General features: G+C 47.4%; 1 protein-coding gene and 1 non-coding gene across 2 annotated transcripts in view; one reads left to right on the forward strand and one right to left on the reverse strand.

Annotated features, from left to right (window-relative positions):
* Positions 1–854: 854 nt before the first annotated feature.
* Positions 855–1,005, reverse strand: LOC138570570 (5.8S ribosomal RNA). The gene has a single exon (XR_011303610.1). It is a non-coding gene; the product is annotated as a 5.8S ribosomal RNA (ribosomal RNA).
* A 3,991-nt stretch (positions 1,006–4,996) lies between these two features.
* The window catches only part of GTPBP10 (GTP binding protein 10), a 343,147-nt gene continuing 325,922 nt past the window's right edge, over positions 4,997–22,221 (forward strand). The window contains exon 1 of the mRNA XM_069648367.1: positions 4,997–5,179. Coding sequence (XP_069504468.1) covers positions 5,147–5,179 — 33 coding nt within the window. The 5' untranslated portion in view covers positions 4,997–5,146. The remainder of the gene's footprint in view (positions 5,180–22,221) is intronic.

The following is a 22,221-nucleotide window of genomic DNA, read 5'->3' on the forward strand; positions in this document are numbered from 1 at the left end:
CCTTACGGTACTTGTTGGCCACCAGTCTCGTGCCCGTATTTAGCCTTAGACAGAGTTTACCACACGCTTTGGGCTGCATCCCCAAGCAACCCGACTCCAAGAATACCTGATCCCGGTGTGCAAGAGGCCGCTATCGGCCTAACACCATCCGCGTGGCGAGGCTCGATCAGAAGGACTTGAGCCCCCTGAGCGATGCCAGGGAGTCGGTCTTTTGTACGCCACATTTCCCACGCCTGCCACTGAATGGGGATTCAGTGCTGGGCTCTTCCCTTTTCACTGGCCGTTACTGAGGGAATCCTGGTTAGTTTCTTTTCCTCTGCTTAGTAATATGCTTAAATTCAGCAGGTCACCACGTCTGATCTGAGGCCGTGGTCGGGGAGCACAAAGCTCAGGGCAGCTGGCCACGGGCCCGTACGGTGGGGGTTGCCCCAGCCCTGTGCCTCTGGCGCTAGCGAGTGTGCTCTGTCCCAATCTGCGACCGAAGCCCACATGGTCATGAGGTCCGCGATCCATGGCCATCCTGCGCCGGCAGCCGTGGGACACCAAAGACAGCCACACACAGCACTGCCAGGTGCCCCGGGGTAGGGTGAAGGTGCGCCAGGCTTTTTTAAAGCCTGCTGCCGCCGCTGCCACCACATCTGGGGCGCGTCGGCCACCCGGCCCTCCCGAAACCAGCATGAGGCGGGGAAACTGGGGAGGCCAGGATGCGTCGGCAATGAGCTTGCGCGCCAGATCCAAGGATTTTGCGACGGTACTGATCGGGGTCTGACATTAGGGGGATGAATCGAATGGGGTCTCTGCGACAGCCCCAGCCACGCCCCTGGGAGGGAACCCCGGGGTGATTGATGTACAAGCGACTCTCAGACAGGCATAGCCCTGGGAAAAACTCAGGGCCGCATGGTGCGTTCGACGTGTTGATCAATGTGTCCTGCAATTCAAACTAATTCTCGCAGCTAGCTACGTTCTTCATCGATGAACGAGTCGAGTGATCCACCGCCAAGAGTCACAGGCACATTTTTTTGTTCCAGACGTCGGCCTGACCCTGCCAGTGCAGGAGAGGTCGGGGAGGTAGCGCAGCCCAGCGCCCTGTCTAGCTCGGCCGAAACCATTGTGGTTTCAAAAAAATCCAGGCGCTCAGCCTGGGAAGCCTGACCGCCACCTGCAGCAGCGCAGCGCTTCCCAGGGGGATGGTGGTAGGCTGTTCCGCCACCTGCCCACCAGACCCAATCCACTCATCCTTCCCGACCCCTTTCGGGGGGGAGATGAGGAGGGATGGGAGACAGACAACGAGGCGGGCCAGAGACAGCACAGACAGGCGGGTCGGGTGGGACCGCTAGAGTCCTCAAACCCCAGCCCGGCCGCATAGGGCCCAGCTCCAGGTACCTGGGCAAGAGGGAAGGTCACCCACTGTGCCAGCAGACCTGGCCATCGCTCGCCCACAGATGTGGGCGGCTGGAACCTTAGCACCCACCGTCAACTAAGCCAGCTGCACCATGGCTCAGGGCTCATGCCTGGCGTGCCGGGGCCCTGTCTGCCTGGGGAGGTGCTCCTTGAGAGCAGTCAGTTTTCCCTCAGCTCCCGGCTGCCCCCACTCGGGGCTTCCCTGCTGATCGGGGTGTGCCCACCAATGCCCACCCGCTGGCAGGTCAGAGAGAGGAGTGCGCACCCCCGGCCAGTGCAAGGGCGGGCTCAGTGAGGAGAGGGGGCTGTGCAGGGCTCCCTTTTCGGTGCGTGGTTGGGGACATCCCCAGCAGGTTAACCCAACCCTGCCAGGCAACCCCGGCCATCTGCTGGGTCGCTGACCCTTCTCCGGTGGAAGGGAATGCCCGCTCCTTGGCGTCTGGTTGACCACATGCACCGGACCGCTCTGCGAGAGGTGCCCGGGCTGTGGGTTTGCACGTCTGGGATGCAACTGAGGTCGGGCCCACGGCTCTCCCTCCCTGTTAATGATCCTTCATGCCCACACCCACAAGCAGATACCATTCACACTCAAATGCCCCATTTCTCCTTGCAAACACACATTCCAGATTCAAATGCCACCTCCCTCCTGACCTGCATGCCACCATCTCTCCATCCGAACCCACACAGACACCAACATCCGTCTCTCCATACCTACACCAAGATGCTCCACCCCTCAGAGCCACACCCATATGCTTCACCTCTACCTCCAGACTCACACTCAGATGGCGCCATTCGCCCTCTCCCTGTACCCACACCCGATTACCCCATCCCTTTGACACACACATGGTCCCACCACTCCAATAAATAACATCCTTCCTTCCCACCAGAGTGCTCCAGCCCTGACCCACATGCACCACCATTCCCTGCCATGCCCCCATCATATGTCGTCCCTCCATTCCAGATAAAGAATGCCCCCTCCGATCCAGACTCCAAGATGCCCAATCCCTTCCTCAAGACCCATACCATGATGGCCCATGCTCCCTCTACACAGAAAGATGCCCCTATCCGTCCTCCGACCAATGTGCCCCATCCCCCCTCCAGATGCACACCAATGTGTCCTCTGCCTCCCTTCATACCCACAGCAATGTCTCCATCCCTCCCTCCAGACCCACACCCGTGTGCACCATCCCTTCCTCTCAGACCCACACCAATATGCCCCATCCCTCCCTCTCAGAACCACACCAAGATGCCCCATCCTCCCTCCACATAGCAAGATGCCCCTTCCCCTTGCATCAGATGCCCATGTGCCGATCCTGAATCACATGCAGATAGCCCCAGCCAACCCCCTCTAAAACCACCCATCCCAGTATGCCCCATCTGCCCAGACCCAAACGAATGTGCCCCATCCCCTCCTTCCAGACCCACGAATTTGCAGCCATCCCTCCCCCTAGATCCACACCAATGTGCCTCCACCACCTCCCTCCAGAGCCACACCAAGATGCCCCCTCCAACTTCCTAACCCACACTACCCTCCAACCCCACTGTGCCCCATCTCTCCCTCCAGAAACACACCCATGTGCACCATCCCTCCGCCGAGATCCACACCAATGTGCCTCCACCACCTCCCTCCAGAGCCACCCCAATGTGCCCACCACCTCCCTCCAGAGCCACACCAAGATGCCCCCTCCAACTTCCCAACCCACACCTAGATGACCCATGCCACCCTCCAGACCCGCTGTGCCCCATCTCTCCCTCCAGAAACACACCCATGTGCACCATGCCTCCGCCCAGATCCACACCAATGTGCCTCCACCACCTCCCTCCAGAGCCACACCAAGATGCCCCGTCCCACTTCCCAACCCACACCTAGATGACCCATGCTACCCTCCAGACCCACTGTGCCCATCTCTCCCTCCAGAAACACACCCATGTGCACTTCCCTCCGCCCAGATCCACACCAATGTGCCTCCACCACCACCCTCCAGAGCCACACCAATGTGCCCCAACCACCTCCCTCCAGAGCCACACCAAGATGCCCCATCCAACTTCCCAACCCACACCTAGATGACCCATGCTACCCTCTAGACCCGCTCCCACTGTGCCCCATCTCTCCCTCCAGAAACACACCCATGGGCACCATGCCTCTGCCCAGATCCACACCAATGTGCCCCCACCAACTCCCTCCAGAGCTACACTAAGATGCCCCGTCCCACACCTAGATGACCCATGCCACCCTCCAGACCCACTGTGCCCCATCTCTCCCTCCAGAAACACACCTGCACCATCCCTTCACCCAGATCCACACCAATGTGTCCCCACCACCTCCCTCCAGAGCCACACCAATGTGTCCCCACCATCTACCTCCAGAGCCACACCAAGATGCCCCGTCCCACATCTAGATGACCTATGCCACCCTTCAGACCCACTGTGACCCATCTCTCCCTCCAGAAACACACCCACGTGCACCATCCCTCCACCCAGATCCACACCAATATGCCCCCACCACCTACCTCCAGAGCCACACCAAGATGTCCCTTCCAACTTCCCAACCCACACCTAGATGACGCATGCCACCCTCCAGACCCACCATGTGCACTATCCCTCCGCCCAGATCCACACCAATGTGCCCCCACTACCTCCCTCCAGAGCCACACCAAAATGCCCCGTCCCACTTCCCAACCCACACCTAGATGACCCATGCTACCCTCCACACTGTGCCCCATCTCTCCCTCCAGAAACACACCCATGTCTTCCATCCCTCCCCAGACCCACACCAATGCACCCCAACCCTTTCCCAAACGCACACCATTGTCCCTATCCCTCCCCCAGACCCACACCACTATGTCTTTTCACTCCCTCCAGACCCACACCAATGTGCCCCCTTTCTCCAGATCCACACAAATGTGCCCCATCCCACCAGACTCACACCAGCATGCCCCATGCAACAATTCAGACCCCACCAAGATGCCCAAAATAGCATAATGCCCCATCCTCCCTCTAAATAGCAAGATGCCCCTTCCAACAGATGCCTGTGCCAATCCCGAATCACACGCAGAGCCCTAGCCAACCTCCTCTAAAACCATCCATCCTCATAATCACAAGCGTCATGAAACATTAAATCACTATTAGCCCCCGTTGATCAGTTAAACACCATCATACACTGTCTCCCTGTTCCTTTTCTTAGTCCTCCATACCTTTCATGTTGAATAGATGAGCATGATTTTTAGAGTAAATGTAATTTCCTCTCCCCTATCGAAATCGGGTGTCTTGCAGGAACGTTCACGGTATCCGGAAGAAAATGACAATTGTATTTACAGGCAAGAGCACACGGGTTGCTGCTGTTCCTGCAACCTGGCAGCCAGAGCTGTAGAAACATTACCGCCATGCAATGAAAATGCCCAACCTAAACGCTGCAAGCAAAATGCTGGCAGGGTCGCCAGAGAAAATGCCCATCCCATCCGCTGCAAGTAAAAGGCTGGCAGGGTCCGGCTGTACTTGCACCGGCAGCAAAAGAGCTCAGAATTACCGCTCAGCCTGGCCCCGCTCACTGACTGAACATGCTCCGGAAGCGCTTCACTGCTCCGGCCGGAATCAATGGATGACATCAGAGGCACGTGAATAAGAGGGGGCGGGCCGTTGCTGTGGTCCTTTTCTCGGATGGGAACTAGTCGCTACCTTCTCAAAAAAGGATCAAATATTTTTTTTGAGGTTGACAAGGTCCCGCGAGGGAGCAAGCGGGTCTGCCATGGTGTGGTGCAGCCGAGCGCTGCTGAGGAAGGTACGGCCCACTTTCTATATATCCAACACCACAAAGACGTCTACCCGCTATAAACGCTCATTTGTTGACACTCAGGAACACTCGATCCATATTTCGCCCATGAATTCAAGTGTCCTTTTTCCCAAAAGAACTCAAGTGTGGATGCTGTACGTTCCCGCGCCGTGGACTTAAAGATATATTAAGGTTCACAAGCACAAGTCTCCTTTGAACCACATAGCCCTCGACACGTGAGCACTGTTGTTACTCCCTTAAGATCTTTACAATGCGGATTTAAATAGATGGGTACTCTACAGGGTCACATCAGTTAACTGGCTTTATTCGGCTAAAAATTAAAGTGACACTTTGGTATTTTAATACGACTGCGATCTTTGCATTATCGCGAACGTACCCCAAATGTTCGTTTCGAAATTTTAGTCAATCGTGAGGTTAATCTCACTTCATCAGAATGTTTAACAGGACGATATTGCCATACGTTCCAACATTATGTGACCAAAAATCTGTAGGAATCGTTAAGTTTCTAAAATAATAATTAGATTATGACGACATCACAGGAAATGTCACATCAATTTGACCCAATGAAATAATACAACATGGCAAAGGCAGCTTGTATACTGAGGGCTGCAAAGCACACATTTACAGAACAAAAGTAATACAGAGATCAAAATATTGTTGTAAGACTAATGACTGGCAACATGGGGCAGTTGTTGGGGGCTCACTTGAGCTTCATGCATTGCCCCTTTAAATTGAAAACATAGAAAGGCTCCGATGCCGCTCCTGCCCTTAACACATCAATTGACAAATATTTTTTAAAAGTATGGCAGCGTTGTTGATAGCACTTCTGTATACCCTAAGGGATTTGACGGGCGCAAGGCCTTCTGCAAATGCATCTTGTAAGGCGAGCACTGCAAAACGCACGTTTAAAGCCTCACAATGAAAGTAATGTAGAGAGAAATGTACTGTTATGTTAGAATACTGCTGACTGGCAACATGGGACAGTTGCAGCTCCCCCTCCCCCTCCCCCGCCCCAGACTCATGCATGGATCCTTTCAATTGAAAAGGTTGAGAGGCTCTTATGATGTCCACACGCTTGTGTACGAGCGTGATAGAAAAATATATATCAATCAGTGTGCCCATGGCTTGAGAAATACCATATCCGGGCCCTTTCTCACACTCTTTGCGGTCCCTGCATGTGCCAGCGAGACAAAAGCCACCCCGGACACTCACCATTTCAGTGAAAGGGAACTGTGTCATGCCAGCATTTGTCCCAGATACTAGAAAGTGTCTGTCTTTGGGTTCCACTCCCTGTTTGTTTGTTTATTCATTTGTAATGCGCTCCAGACCCGAGGGTATCAAGGCACGACGGTTACATGAAGGTTCTCAGCTTAGTTACACAATACATAAATTAACAATACAGTTGCATACATGCATATCATAGTCATAGGATAACAGGAGACAGTAAGGTTATACATTTAGATTACTATCCACTAGACGTGTTATTCCGCTGTTGGTCACATGGCTGGATATCGGAGGATTTGAGCCAGATAGTGCATTTGGATCTGAAGTTCTGATATGGTTGATCTTCTCGGATTGTAGGTGGCATGGAATTCCAGAGCTGGGCTGCTTTGGCAGGGAAGCTGTTACCACCTATCTTAGAGAGTTTGAATCTGGGGACAAGGAGGGAGTTACTGTGTGCTAATCCGGACGGACTAATGGAGGTCCTTTTATGGAATCTCTAATTGAGATAGCTGGGGATAGCGTTATTCAGGGATTTGTGGGTGAGTGAAGCAGTTTTCAGTTTGATTTTTGTCATTTGTAGAGAGCCAGTTGTTTTGCCGCCTGATCTCGGAGATAAGGTCTCTCCTAGCCACTCCAAGGGCTGCTCTAAGGGCGTTGTTTTGGAGTGTTTGGATTTTCCTGATGATTACTTTGTTGGAGCAATAATAAAGGGCGCTGCAATAGTCAAGCCTGGAGAGGATGAGGGCTCTGGCCAGGATGATACAGCTGTTAGAGAGGAAGGGTTTGCTAGTTCTGATGAGTTTACATGTGTAGCTGGTAGTGGAGGCCAGCGTGTTAACTTGTTTAGTGAAGGAGAGTGTTGAGTATTATAGAAGCCGAGAGTTTTCACCTTGCTGGCCACATTGATGAGGTTGCCGTCAATTATGAAGGAGGCATATTCAGTCCCTAGTTTTTTGAGGTTGGTGGAGGTGCCTAAAATGATGAGCTCTGTTTTGTCATTCAGTCATAGACCATGATTAGCCATCCATGCCTGGATGATGATATACACTCTATTCACCAAGGCCAAATCCTTAACATAATCCCCTGAAAGTGGGAGGAGAATCTGTGTATCATCTGCATAGTTAGTGTAGGTGATACCAAGATTGTCCAGATCTTCGAAAAGGGGCTTAGTGAATATGTTGTATAGCGTAGGAGAGACATAGGATCCCTGGGGGACACCGCAGATGATAGGGTCCGCTGCTGCTGAGGACGTAAAAACCTGCATGGTCCTTTCATTTAGGAAAGACTCGATCCAAGCTGTGGCCTCCCTAGAGAAGTGAGCAGCCGAGTCTAGGTGGCTGCATAGGACCTTGTGATCAACAAGGTCGAAGGCAGCCGAGAGGTCGAGGAGGAGGGCAGATTTTCCTTTGTCCCTTGATTCATCGACTTGGGTCTTTAGGTCTATGAGGGCCGTGTTGTGGACGGAAACCAGATTGACGCGCTCCTAGGAGGTGCTGTAATTCCAGGTATTTCTGGATTTGTGTATAGGCAACCTTGTCTAGAATTTTTAATAGAAAGGGTACGTTGTGATAGGCCGGTAATTGGTAGGTATTGACGGGTCGAGTGGGAGCACCCCAAGATTCTTTAAGGTTAGCAGGGACAGTGTCGGATGCAAATGAAGCATTGATGAGCTTCGAGACAAAGGGGGCTAGGTCCCTGCTGCATCCTTGATGAGCTGGGCAGGACAGCGGTTGCCCTGGCAGTTGGAGGGTTTGAGTGAAAGTATGATTTTTTTCAACTTCAAGGATTGATATTTTTGAAAATTTGAAGCGAGTGGGTGGTGAGCTGGGTGTCTTAAAGTTAGACTGTGTGGCGGTGGTAGAGATGTTAGGTGGCGCTGAGTTAATGGTTGAGTTCAGGGATGCTTCTTTTAGGGCGATTTTACTTTGTAGAGTAGTTATTTTATTGGAGAGCGCAAGTAGAACCAATGGGTCTAGGTCGTCGATAGATCAGATATAGAGTTAATGTTTGTGAATTGGCCAGTGGTAGTTTAACTGTGAGTGTTTCACAGGATTGGAGATTTTGAGAGGGGGCCAGTCTCATGGCGAGGCTAGATTTGAAAATGATGGCGATCCCTCCTCCTTGGGACTCATGTCTGTCTTGTCTGAGAATGGTATAGCCATCAGGCACAGCTAGCATGAGTATTGTTCCTGCTGCAGTATGTAGCCAAGTCTCAGTCAAGGCAAGAAAGTCGAGGTTATCAGCTAAGATCAGGTCTGCGATATCTGTGGCATGTGCTACCAGGGACCTGGTGTTTAGTAGGGCTCCATTGAGCGGTATAGGGAGTCTTTGCTTGCAGTCTGATGTGTGGGGTCAGAAGTCTTTGGATAGGGGACCGCGCACTGCTCAGGGGTGGCCTTGGTAAGATGGTTATAGTATCCAGGCATTGTTTCGAAAACATAGTTTCTAATGCCAAAGTTTGAGAAAAAAAAAAATGCATCGAAAAAATGCATTAAGTAGGGAAAGTATATATATATTTTTTTTACTAAAACGGGTGTTAAGGGTTAAAAAAAAAAAGGGGGAAGGAGGGACCCCATTAAAAAAGGCATTTTTTCGATGCATTTTCTTCCGAAACTTTTGCATTCGAAACAATCACTAGGAACCATGGTTATTACAACATTTGGAGTTAGATACGTTTTGGTTCAGGGAGTGGTTAATTGTAGTGTTAGATCTGAGTAAGAGTCTAGCGGGGGGTTCAAATAGTTTGTCCAGTCTTGCTCTGAGTCTGGAGTTTCTGGTAATGTGTTGCCGGTGTATGAGGTGGTTTGGCTCTGTGTTGAGAGGCTGGGCTGAGTTACGAGCCTGGTGACAGATGCTGTCATTGTGTGGCAGGTCAGGCGCAGGGGGGCGTGGGTGTGGGGACTGACAGGGCCCAGTAAAGTATAGATAATGGTTAGTGTACCTAGAGCGATAAGGTAGACTGAGGAAGGCATACTAGGATGCATGGGCGAGGTAACTAGTAGGGTGTCAGCACGGTAGGCCAGACTAGAAAACACTTCAAAGTAGGCTGATTCGGTTTATCATAGGTCTAGATAGCGCCGTGGAGCAGGCTTGTTCAGATTATCACGGGGCAGGTCAACACAGTGGGATAGGCTAGATCAGATTATCACAAGGCAAATCAGCACAGTGAAGTAGGCTAGTTTGCATTGTGTAGGCGGGGGAGATCATATGTACAAAGTGACAATAAGAGGCCCGTCCTGCTGCTCCGCCCTGACACGAGACAGAGAATAAAAACTGTGCAAAAATTAACCATTGTGCTCACTGCTCCAGCGCATTGAGCTCGGTCTTCCACTTGACAGTATATCCGACAACTATATAGTCTGCACTATAGCCGTTTGTCCGCCTGTCTGTCGAGGGGTGGACGTGTATGGCCTTATGTTACCAAGAGCTCGGACTGTGCAGAGTTGTGGGTCTTTGCCTTTTACACACTTTGTGAAGTCTACTGACACAATCCTGTCCTGATCATTGTTCTCATTATGTTATTTGTTATGTTATGTTATTTGGCATTTATATAGCGCTCTATATATCATTGGTATGACCTCAAATCGCTGGTAGGTTGAACACCCTCGGCGACAGTAGTCCAGGTCAGTTGAGAGAGTAAGGTGTCATGGGGTGCTTGGGTGCACCAGTTATGTATGCAGCTGATGCAATTGCCTGATGATAGCTGCATCCTAGTATTAGGTGTGGTGGTATTGATATCAGTTGAATATGTGCAGTTGGAGGATGGACACCAAGACTGGGTTCTGGCTGCGTTAGGCCTGTGTAGGATGCTTATGTGTGCAGCTAGGCCGGTTTGTCATGGGAGTCATGGGCTGTATCTGTGTTTTATTAGAATGATGAGGTGTTCATTGGGTTCATTAAGCAAACGTACAAAGTCATTTACCATACCTGCAGAGTTTCTGATGATGACGGTTTGCAGCTAGCACTGAGCAGTAACGTGGCTTATGGAAAGCAAGAGTAACGTGGCCAAAGTTCCTGTAATAATAGCCTAGATTAGCAAGTACCTGCACGTCTTTTTTGCCTTTCAACCCATGACTCTGGCCCTATCCCCTCCTGCATGGCAGCATGCCCCCTCCACCTGCCCCAGTGGAATCCCAGAGTATGTTTTTTTTTCCTTTCCACCACTTATTTTAAGTGTAATGGCACACAAAATAAACACGCATTGGCAATGCCAAAACGTTTGGCTTTTGTGTAGGCATGGGAAATGCATTTTGCCAGGCCCTACCGTATTAGTATTAACTGGCTATTAATGGTAGCAGGTGCAAAATGGTGAGTACCTGAGCGTGCAATAGCAATGCCTGGTAAATGCCCAGTAATTATGCACAAGCCAAAACTGTTGGCTTTGCCAATGCTAGTTTCTAACAGGACTTCAGTGAAGGACATGTATTATACTTAAAAATGGAGTGGCTAAAGGCAAACCTGGTTAATACATTTTTATTGCACCAGTAAGACATATACAATCCCAATTAAGTCATTAACTCGCAGAACACTGCTTTAATAAAATGGTGGCAGGCACTTTCAGCACAAAGTTTGATGGCAAGGTTTGGTAAAGGTAGATCAAAGGGACCCCAGGCGGATGTATTTTGGGCGGGGAGGGTCAGGAAGTGGGAGGGAATGGCCATAGGGATTATCATAGCCATGGGCAGTCAGTGGGTGGCTAAATAACCAAACTACGCCTACAGGCTTTATGTCCTTCCCCATATGCCATTTCTGCCGAGCTGTACTCTAATGCAATACTTTTGGCTTATAGTCAAAGCTCAAAATGAAAATAAACTAGAAGGTTAATTCAGCAAAGTTAGAGAACAAGATCTCTCTTTCAGCGTGTAGGCACATGATTGCAAACAGCCAACACCATTGTGATGTGAAAACCAGACTATTTCTCAAAGGGCCGTAGGGCAGGGGAGTGTCACTTGGATCTTTGATGAAGGAGAGGCTTTTAAAAGAAGTCCGGCTGATCTGGCATACCAGTGTGCATTATATAACCTCAAGAATGTAATGGGGGTGGGGGGATGACCGCATGCACACTACTTCTCTGCGGTCACTATAACTATAAACAAGTGCCAGTATTATAAAATTAAAAGAGAATGGCCAAGGTAATGTATTTCTGCTGTTCCCTAAAAATGTATGAGCCTTATTGAGATGTGCCAGTATCCTTTGCAGAATGGCACTGCTGAATGGGGGCAATTGTTGGTAATTAATTTCATGGCCATGGGCACAATCTCTCTGTAAAAAAACAAAAAAAACCACAATCCGCCCACAGAAGTTGCAGGCATATTAGCTAGTTTGATTATGATATCATATGATAAGTAATTTATGACGCGCCTGTACACAAGTGTTTCTAGGCGCGACAAGACAAGGGAGGGAAGACAGACGGAGGACAAGACAAACGATCTTACTAGGCCTTGTGTCATTCAGATCGTGCAAGAACGAGAAGTGCAAGGGGAAAGAGAGGGGAATGCAAGGGAGATGGAAGGGGAAAAACAGGGCAGCAATGCTCTGAGTAAGTGCAGCCAGGAAAGCGCGGCTCTGTGTAGTGCAAGGAGAACAAGGGACTGTAGAGTTGGTTACAGACCCTAAGTGCATGGTAGGCCAGAGGCAGTGCAAGGGTGACTGATCAAGAAAGATTTGGGTGGTCCGGCTCAAGTTTGAGAGGGGCAGGGAGGCAATTTCAGAGGGAGGCACCTGCAGTGGAGAGAGATCTGCCCCCACTCTCTGCCTGGAGAAGCTTCTAACCCTTAGAGAGTTGGAGGTAGCTGAAGGAAGGTATTTTGGAAGAGAGCATTGGGTGTAGTGCGGTCCCCCGTCTCAGAAAACCTTCTGGACAATGCAAAGGGTCTTGAACTTGATCCTTGCAGCCACTGGGAGCCAGTGGAGAGATTTCAGGGCTGGAGTGATATGGTCCCTGCCTTTGAGGCCAACGATAAGTCTCGCATTCCTGTTCTGCATTATTTGCAGATGGGGGAGAGTAGAGGAAGGCAGATTGAGAAAGAGGATGTGCAGTGGTCCAGCCTAGTGAGTACCGGAGCTCTGGAGACAGCTTCTGGGGGGAAAGTAAGAAAGGGAAGAGTCCCTTTGAGGAGGTGCAGCTGGTAGTGGTACTGAGATGTGAGGAGAGAATGAGAGTTCAGTCGAAGATGACACTAAGGTTTTTTGCCTCGCAGGAAGGCGAAGGAAGAGGGCCCAAGGCGGGCGGCCAGAGTGAGAGAGGGAACGCAGGTGTAGGGGTCCCAATGAGAAGGATCTCTGTCTTAATGGCATTAAGGCAGAGATCGCTGGAGGCGGACCAATCATGAATCGCTGATAGACAGTCAGGAATGAGCGACAGAGGAGAGGAGGCTGAGGGGAACCTGAAGGAAAGCTGAGTGTCATCCGCATAACACTGAATGTTAGAGGAGAAGGTAGACATCAGGTGGGCCAAAGAGGCCAAGACGAGGTTGAATAACAAGGGCGAGAGGATAGAGCCCTGGGGAACGCCACAGGTAGAGAGAGAGGTGGCAGAGAGAAAGGGACCAAGTTGGACCTAGGAGGGGTGGTCCAAGAGGCAGGAGGTCAGCTACTCCAGGACCTGATCGGTGATCCCCAGGTTCTCATGGAGTCGATTGTTCGGGAGTGTACTTGTGTGAGTGCTGTTTGGCTGTTGGGCTTGATGCTTTCTGTCCCTGCTACTGAGCGGAGGAAGGTTGCCTTTGGAGGACTCTAAAATCAAATATTGGCTTAATTGTTTGGATCGGACCTAAGCCACGCCCCTTCCCGCATAAAAGTATTTAAAGAGCCATGCACAAGCAGCATCGCGCATGCACCTAGGAGTGCACCTGTGAGTACTGTTTGGCTGTTGGACTCTGCTGCTTTCTGTCACTGCTACTGAGCCGAGGAAGGTATTGAAGATAAGACTGCAACCGTACGCTACATATATTTGCCCAAGATGACACTGTATTGACACTGTGCGTTATATAATTATAGGTTGCCTTTGGAGAACTCTAAAATCAAATATTGGCTTAATTTTTGGGATCAGACCTAAGTCACGCCCCTTTCCAGTCTAAAGGTTTTTAAACAGCTTTGCGTGCGCGCACGCACCTAGGAGTGCACCTGTGAGTGCTGTTTGGCTGTTCTGCGGGGCTTGGGCTTGTGGTCCACAATTTTGGTACTTATTTGTGTGTGTGGTTACTATAGTTCTATAAAGTGTAAAGTCTCATTTGTGTTTGTTATTGGGTGAATGCACTAAACCCTTGTATGCTTGTGGTCGCAAATAAATACCAATTGTGCAGTGCCATAAAAATGGCTTATAATAAGGGCTGGACCTCTGCTAAGACTAATTAAATCATTAGTAAAAAAAAAAATACATCCATCAAGAGTAAGAAAAATTCCAAGAGCCAAACATAGGGGCTGATGTTACTGAGGTTGAGTGTGACAAAAGGGTTGAGCCGCATATTTCTAAAGGTAGGATTAGCGCTTATCTCATAACGGTTTCTTTTGAACCTTCTTCATCGATCCAAGAGATATTGACTAATGGCTCACATTGTACTGAGATATTGGTTACAGAAAATTAAAATTACTGAAATACCAGAATCAGACCCCATTGACAATACCTCTCTACTCAATATGGTTATAAACCTTAAAGTCTCCTCAAAACATTGATATGGTGAGTGGCGACTTAGCAAATAACATAATAGGGTCACAGCCTCCTTCGACCAACTTGGAAAGATCTCCTGATCTTGATGTAACGCATATGCCTCTGATAGCACTGATGAGGACTCGTTTTCATCTTCTGAGTATTCTGAATATGAAAATACCCCAGAACCAGAACAATTAAAAATAATCGACGCTCGTTTCACACTATCTAGTTCGATATGCAGTGATCAAAAATACTTAAAAGAGGAAGTCAATACATTTGAAGAAATCATTATACAAATGATAGCCATTAGGGCTGGGGTTCACCTTATCGAAGGTACAATGTTACATCTAGACCCACTAAGGCAACACACGAAGGCTACTGCCTGTCGGGAGCCTAGTGGCTTCACATGCTGCCGTTCCCCCCGAGAGGAGCAGGAGCTCCCTTTCCACTGCAGGAGCAGTGGCTGTTGCAGAAGCGCCACCGGAGGGCACTGGGCTGATTCCTAGACCTCGCACAAGAAATTGGAATCCACGATCCAGCCAGAATAAAACGGATAAATGGTCTCTGTAATTTACCTCGTTTTACTTGCTCCATGAATCTTTTGCCCTGGATGGCCCTTCCATCTACCTGAAATCGCCTATGCAGTCATTTTCCTGATTAATCTGCATTAACTGCAGTAATTGCCACGAGGCTATCCCTCTCCAAAATGGCCGCCACCATTACTGCCTAAGCCACCTTTGTTTGGAAGTCCCCACTCTGCAGCAGCATCGATCTGGATTGGTCTGCAGCCCTTATTTTTTGACCAATCACGAGCCGGCAGGCTCGAGCCGGCAGACCCACTGAGGCAACACACGAAGGCTACTGCCTGTCGGGAGCCTGTCTGGAGATGGATGGGCCCTGGGCTTACCTGTTACTACTCGGTAAGGACTGCCTTTCGACCCCTCTACTCTATCTACACAACATTTATAAATCGGAAGTACTATTGACTAATGTTCTTTATTGCTACTATCTCTACATGCACCACGGCTTTCTCAGTAGCTTCCATGCTCTGCCCGAAACGCTTTCTACTACTCCTGAACTGCACCATGCAAATGAATGACGTATCGAGACCTGTGTGGCTTGTCAGCGTCTGTTGCACCTAGACTTTTATGCCCTGCCCTGAATAACCACCTTTAGCCTTTGTGCCTGGTACCAAATACTGCAATTAGCCTGTGGCTGGCTTTAGCCTGTTGTTTATAGAGGCACACTGCTTTCAGCTGTGCCACCTGCCTGCACATTGCATCCAAAACTCTACCATGTAATTTGAATCTAGGTGAACCCAATGCCAGTATTGCATCCACATACCTGCAAATTGTATTTTGCATCTTACTAAGGAGCCGGGGGTATGCAGACAGGGTATGCATTGTATCACGCTACATATATGCCTCTCTTATACACCACTATGCTACGCGGCCCACTAAGCTTACAGCAATGATGTTTGCATTCCTGTCCAACTTGTATGGCCGATCCGGCTTCTCAGTTGCTGCCCATGTATGCAACTTCAATTATGTCACTCTGTAACTAGGTATGCTTCTTAGCCATTAAGACACTTCAAATCTAGGTGTTGTGCTTCCTAGCCACTTTGATACTCTCAAATCTAGGTACTGTGCTTTTTAGCCAGTGTGATACTCTTAACTCTAGGTGCTGTGCTTTTTTAGCCACTGTGATACTCTCAATTCTAGGTGTTGTGCATTTTAGACATTGTGATATTCCTAAATCTAGTGCTGTGCTTTTTTAGCCATTGTGATACTCTCCATTCTAGGTGTTGTGCATTTTTAGACATTGTGATACTCTTAAATCTAGGTGCTGTGCTTTTTAGCCATTGTGATACTCTCAATTCTAGGTGTTGTGCATCTTAGCCATTGTGATATGCTTAAATCTAGGTGCTGTGCTTTTTAGCCATTGTGATACTCTTAATTCTAGGTGTGCTAGATCACTTTACCTTACCACAGGGAACATCCTCCCTGCATGACCCTGTGAACCACTACCCACCCAACTAAGTGTTAGCTCCGCACAATGTCTAGCCTATTTAGTTTCTACTGTATCATGGCTACTGCTACACTTCCTGTCACTTGCAATCAGGTCCGACACACAGACCCCACTACATGCACTTGGACCCTTCTCACCTATATCAACAGATATAATTACCAATACTCATGTCTGCACTGACTTAAAACACCAAGCTCTGCTAGGACCATTAGCTTGCACCTCCAAGCCCAGTTCCACTCACGATAGAAACAACAAACTACGTGCTAGACTTAACAAACTTCACGAGACACCCAGACGACTCCTCCCTCCTACAAAACGTGAGATGAAACGTCAAAATGGTAAGGAAGGCAGCGCTTCCAACATCACCCCAGCTTCAATGTACACACAAACATCTGAATCTAAGATAAAATCTAGTGCGAAAAATACTCCTAATCTCACACAACCTAAAGAGGAAACCAAGGATCACTCCTACAAAGGAGCGCTTCTCAATGCCAGGTCATTAGTTGCACATGCCCTTGATATAGCTGATCTAATCACTGAGGCGAATTTGGACTTTATTGCAATAACCGAAACCTGGCTACACAAGGCAGCAGGCCCTTCACTTATGCTAGCCATCCCTGACGGTTACACTATATGTAGGCATGACCGAGAGGGCACCCGCGGAGGCGGAATTGCCATCATCTCCAAATCGAGTCTTTCGCTAAGGCTAGCCCCCGCCCAAACTCTACAATCTTGTGAAGCCCTCACTGCAAAACTCCTCATAAACAATAATCAATCCCTAACCATTCACCTAATCTATAGACCTCCAGGTCCGCTTGGGACCTTCGAAGAGGATCTGCACAAGCTACTAACCCTCAATGCTAAAACCACTTCACAACTGCTGGTACTAGGGGATTTTAACCTAGGATTTAATGACCAAGCAGATGCGCACGCCGTGACTATTGCCCACGCTATTAACTCCCTAGGATTCTCCCAAAAAAGTCAACAACCCCACCCATACGAAAGGTAGAATACTAGACTGGGTCGCTGACTCAAACTGTACAGCTGTTCTCATCTATCTCGGCATTATCATGGACTGACCACTCACTAGTGTCCTTCAACCTCCTAACCTCCCGACCATCCTCTACAGTCGTCCCCATGGCACTTTCATGCCCAACAAGAAACAAAAAGAATTTGACAATAGACAATGTCATACCCGCTATTCTTCCAACATTAAATGCACTGCCTGACAACTTAGACCCCAGCATATTAGTTCATGAGTACAACAAAATCATGACTGACACTATGGACAAAATTGCCCCACTTAAAATGCGTACAAGTAAACCTAAAGCCCATATAAATAAATGGTTTACTCCTGAACTCGAGGCCCTACGCCTCACCAAGAGAAAATATGAATCCAACTGGAAACTATGCCCAACTGCTGAGAACAAGGCCAACCTAACATCTATTTCCCGACTACACAAAAATGCAGTTTGTCTGGCTAAGAGGAATTCATACAATGATCGTATCGCCAACTCTAACTCAAGTATGAAGGAACTCTTTTCCATACTGAAGGAACTTGAGTCACCTATCGCCATACCAGACACCTGTACTAAATATCAGACCTGGTGCACAGACATCCAACATGCTCTAACCAATAATATTAACACCCTCCAAAATAAAATTCAACTGAAAAAAGATCTGCTTAACCTTCCTACTCTGTCACCACCCAAGGCTAACCACATGCCCCAGTCTAGCAAATTCTCTTTCACCAAAACCACCACACTAGAGATAGAAAAAAATCATCCTTACCCTCAAACCATCTAATTGCAAAGGTGACATCTGCCCAGCACAGTTAATAAAAGACGCTGCCAGAGATTTATCACCTTTTATTTCCAAACTTGTCAACGCATCCTTCTCCACAGGCATCATCCCAGCCAATTTAAAACAATCTTGGGTGCTCCCGTTGCTCAAAAAGCAAACTCTAGACCCTCTCATCCCTACTAACTACCGTCCAATCACTACAGTTCCATTTCTGTTGAAAATCCTGGACAAAGTGGCCTACATACAGATTCAAAAATACCTTGAACTGCATAAACTACTAGGATCTAGACAATCTGGTTTCCGCCCACTACATGGAATGGAAACAGCCCTTATTGATTTAAAGACCCAAATAGACGAATTGAGAGATGAAGGTAAGACAGCCCTCCTCCTCCTACTAGATCTCTCAGCTGCGTTTGACCTTGTGGACCACAAGGTCCTCTGCAGACACTTGGACTCTGCCGCTCACTTCTCCACCCAGTTGGATAGAATCCTTTCTGAGTGAGAGAACTATGAGAGTTTTTTCCCCCATCGGCGGCCATACCCATCACCTGTGGAGTCCCTCAGGGATCCTGCGTCTCCCCGACTCTATACAATATCACCAAACCTCTGTTCGATGATCTGGACAATCTTGGTATCACCTACACCAACTATGCAGATGATACACAGATTTTCCTCCCACTTTCTGGGGATCATAGCAAGGACAGGGAGTTGGTGAATAGAGTGTATCCCATCATTCAGGCATGGATGGCTACTCATGGTCTCTGCCTGAATGATGATAAGACAGAGTTGATCATTCTGGGTACACAAGCCAATATTAACAAATTGGGCCCGGACTACTCAGCTTTCAGCATAAATGGAAATGTTATCAAAGTCTCGAGGGAAGTAAAAACACTCGGTTTTTACCTTGATTGTACCTTGTCTTTCACTAAACAGGTCAACTCCCTAGCTTCCACTACTGCCTACACCTGTAAATTGATAAGAGCAGGCAAGCCCTTCCTGTCCAATACCAGTTGTCTAATCTTGGCTAGAGCCTTAATACTTTCCCGACTCGACTATTGTAATGCCCTATACAGTGGTGCCAATAAAGCCACTACCCAAAGACTCCAAACACTACAAAACAATGCTCTTAGAGCCGCATTAGGCATAAAGAAGAGGGAGCATATCTCCTCTATCAGGCGGCAACACAAATGGCTCTCCACGGATAATAAAATCCACCTAAAAATGATCTCCTTGACCCATAAGGCCCTGAACAATGCTGCTCCTAGTTACTTGACGGACAAAATAAAAAGAAAAACATCCAATAGACCCATGAGACTTGCCAACTCCAATTGCCTGGTAGTACCCAGATTTAGACTTGCTAAAATCGGTGGTGCAAGCTTCCCTGTGAGAGCTGCCAACTTGTGGAACGCTTTGCCACCCAACCTAAGAGTAGACCAACCCTTCCCACACTTCAGAAGGAACTTGATCAAACATATTAACGCTAACAACGACTAGACACCTGAACCTTCACAAGTGTAGCCCTACTTAATGTACTTCGATGCGTTAGTAACCCTTATGTTTATAACTGCTATCTCTGTATATTGCTAACTGTACATTCATGTAAATTCTCCAATCGCTAATTGTACATTCATGAAATTTTGTAATATTGTAAATTCATTCATGTAACATTCTAAGTCTCGCATATACTTGCTGCTGCGCCCGGTAACCTAAGGGTCTGGAGCGCATTATAAATAAATAAAACAAAAAAACAAAAACAAACAAACATCTGATGGTGGAGCTTATCTTGTGGAGGTGTTGGTTAATGCAGAAGATTCGATTTTAACCCTTCATGATGAGGAGGGTGTGATCGAGTTCACCACCAAAGGCGCTATGGTTGACCATAATGACAAGGGTAAAACGAAAGTCTTCTAAAAAGAAACAAAGCTATTAGTAGAAAAAAAAGCAGGTCATAAATAAAGAGCGGGCCAGAGGTTCTCCATCATTAGCTGAAACGACTAAGGAAAGGGTGACCTGTGTTAAGACTGAGGATGATTACTCTATTGTGACCAAACCTAGGCCCCAGAAGAAGGGCTATCAAAAAAGAAAACATAACGCCAAGGGTCATAAACAAGTGAACTTCAGCAAGTGGTTGTCTAAAAAGAATGAGGAAGGGGTGATAGCACAAAGTACTGTACTACCTGACATAGACAATATGTCGTTTGATGAATGCACTGAAGACATTATGTGTGATAACAGGGCCCCTAATCAAAGGGTATATGGAAAAGATATGAATTGCCAATTTGACTTAAAAAAGATACTTTGTCCTTCTTTGGCCAAGCCCAACTGTATCAAAATTAATTGCAATGAGTAATAGCACTTTTCTCAACAGTTCTAATGTATTGGAACTGATAAATCAAGTTCCCGATCTGGGCATTATTACGTCCCAAGATATTAAATTGGTCAAGATTCCTGTCTCTCATTCTGAGCCTAATTGGGCCACTAAACATCTTGTTTCCCCCATTATATTGGAAATGATTCTGGTTTATGCAAACATTTTCAAGGATATATGAATTTTGTAGAGTTGAACCTTGTCCATTGAAAACTGGAAGTGTGAAAATATCAAAACAAGATCAAAGGAGTGATACAAAATTGGCGTTTGATGTGGACGTTATTGTCAGGAAGATTGTCTCTGAGTGAAGGACTAACACTTACCCGCATAAAACTGATGTTGATTAACCTAGTGTCCCAGAGGTGGTTAAATTGATATCATATAATACCAGGGGATATTCTTTCTTATCTAATAACACTGGTTGTTATATAATCTTAGGTACCGATGTGTTTTGCTCTTCAGGAAACATGTATGTTCGATATTTGCTGTATTGATTGATATACGGTAATCGATAGGAAAGCTAAGAGAAACGAACAGGGACGTCCTTTTGGAGGATTATTGGTTGGGGTGAGAAACATCTTCTGATCAATGTATTTTGCCCATACTCCTACATATTTGCTGTTATATTAAACGTTGGTCTGGGTCCTGATGCAAAGAGCATCCTCATCATTAATGTCTATAATCCCCCTAATAATGTATACACACATCTATTAATCAAGGTATTGGAAAAAATCATGGAAGCTTGATTGAAGACTAATGCAGTACCCCTCTGTCTGATTGTGGGTGATTTAAATGTTCAGCGCTACAAGGGGCGAAAGATCCATGAATGGCTTGATGGGGAAAATGTACATTAATCATCATAGGGTGTTGACATACATCCAACCTAGTGATGAGGATTCAAGCATTTTAGACCTGTGGCTGACATTTATTCACACCAATAACTTATCGCAATTGTTCGTGGGATCCTCCTGTGGTGATGCTCTCCCATATACCTGGTTTGTGGGGATGATTTGTGGATTGATTATGTATTTTATTCAGGGGGTATGATGGAGAGCTTAGGGAAACATTGTCTTAGGCTGACTCATATAAGTGACCATGCTGTCCAGGAGTTTGAAATTATAGTCCATGATCAAACTAAACACTGCATGCCAGGACTTTGCAAAATTAATGCTGCAGGCAAGAGAATATACTGGTCACCCAATCTTGCATAAAAATATGCAGACTTTTTCGATGCAATGATATGGAGGTATTGTCTTGATGAAAGAATAGATGTGCACTGCTATGTACATGCTATGTTAGCGTCTAAACATCACATACAGGATGGTTGCACAAATGTATGCAAGAAAATGTTGCATAACGCTTAGAAATTTGATTTTAAAACAAAAAACAAAGCTTGTCCCTGCATTCCTCTCTTGCAGTCAGTGCTCTCTTCACCCTCTTTTCTCTGTTCACTTCAGTGCTAATGTAGGGAACGTTCAGCAGTAATCCTCTCCTCCACTCAAGTGCCAAAGGCATGTGTAGGAGTGCTAGGCAGCAATTTATTTTTCAAAAAATTTGCAAACCAGAAGTAATAAGGATGATACTTTAATTAAGCTTTTTGTATCCTGCCTGGCATAGGCAAGCATATGTCAACTTTAGATCTTTTAAAAAGACATGCAATTCTGATCCTAAAATGTAACTTGTTAAATAATACATAATTACAGTATTGAAGCTCCATGCTTTACAGTCAAGTTTAGGTTAGTGTATCTGAATTTCACAGTATCAACTATATTTCATTTTGTTGGGGAAGATGCATCATGTTGACTAGTGAACTTTTGAAAATGTACATTATCACATGCTTTTGATGGCAAACCCAGTTCTGAAACCAGCAGGTTGCATACATGTTGCAACTGGTGCTCAACACATACTCCTTGACATATTATATTATCACCCTGTTGCTTTATACCAGGTACCCTG

This window comes from Ambystoma mexicanum, chromosome 2q (assembly GCF_040938575.1).
Source record: "Ambystoma mexicanum isolate Mex_15411 chromosome 2q, UKY_AmexF1_1, whole genome shotgun sequence".
In the NCBI taxonomy this organism is placed as follows: domain Eukaryota; kingdom Metazoa; phylum Chordata; class Amphibia; order Caudata; family Ambystomatidae; genus Ambystoma; species Ambystoma mexicanum.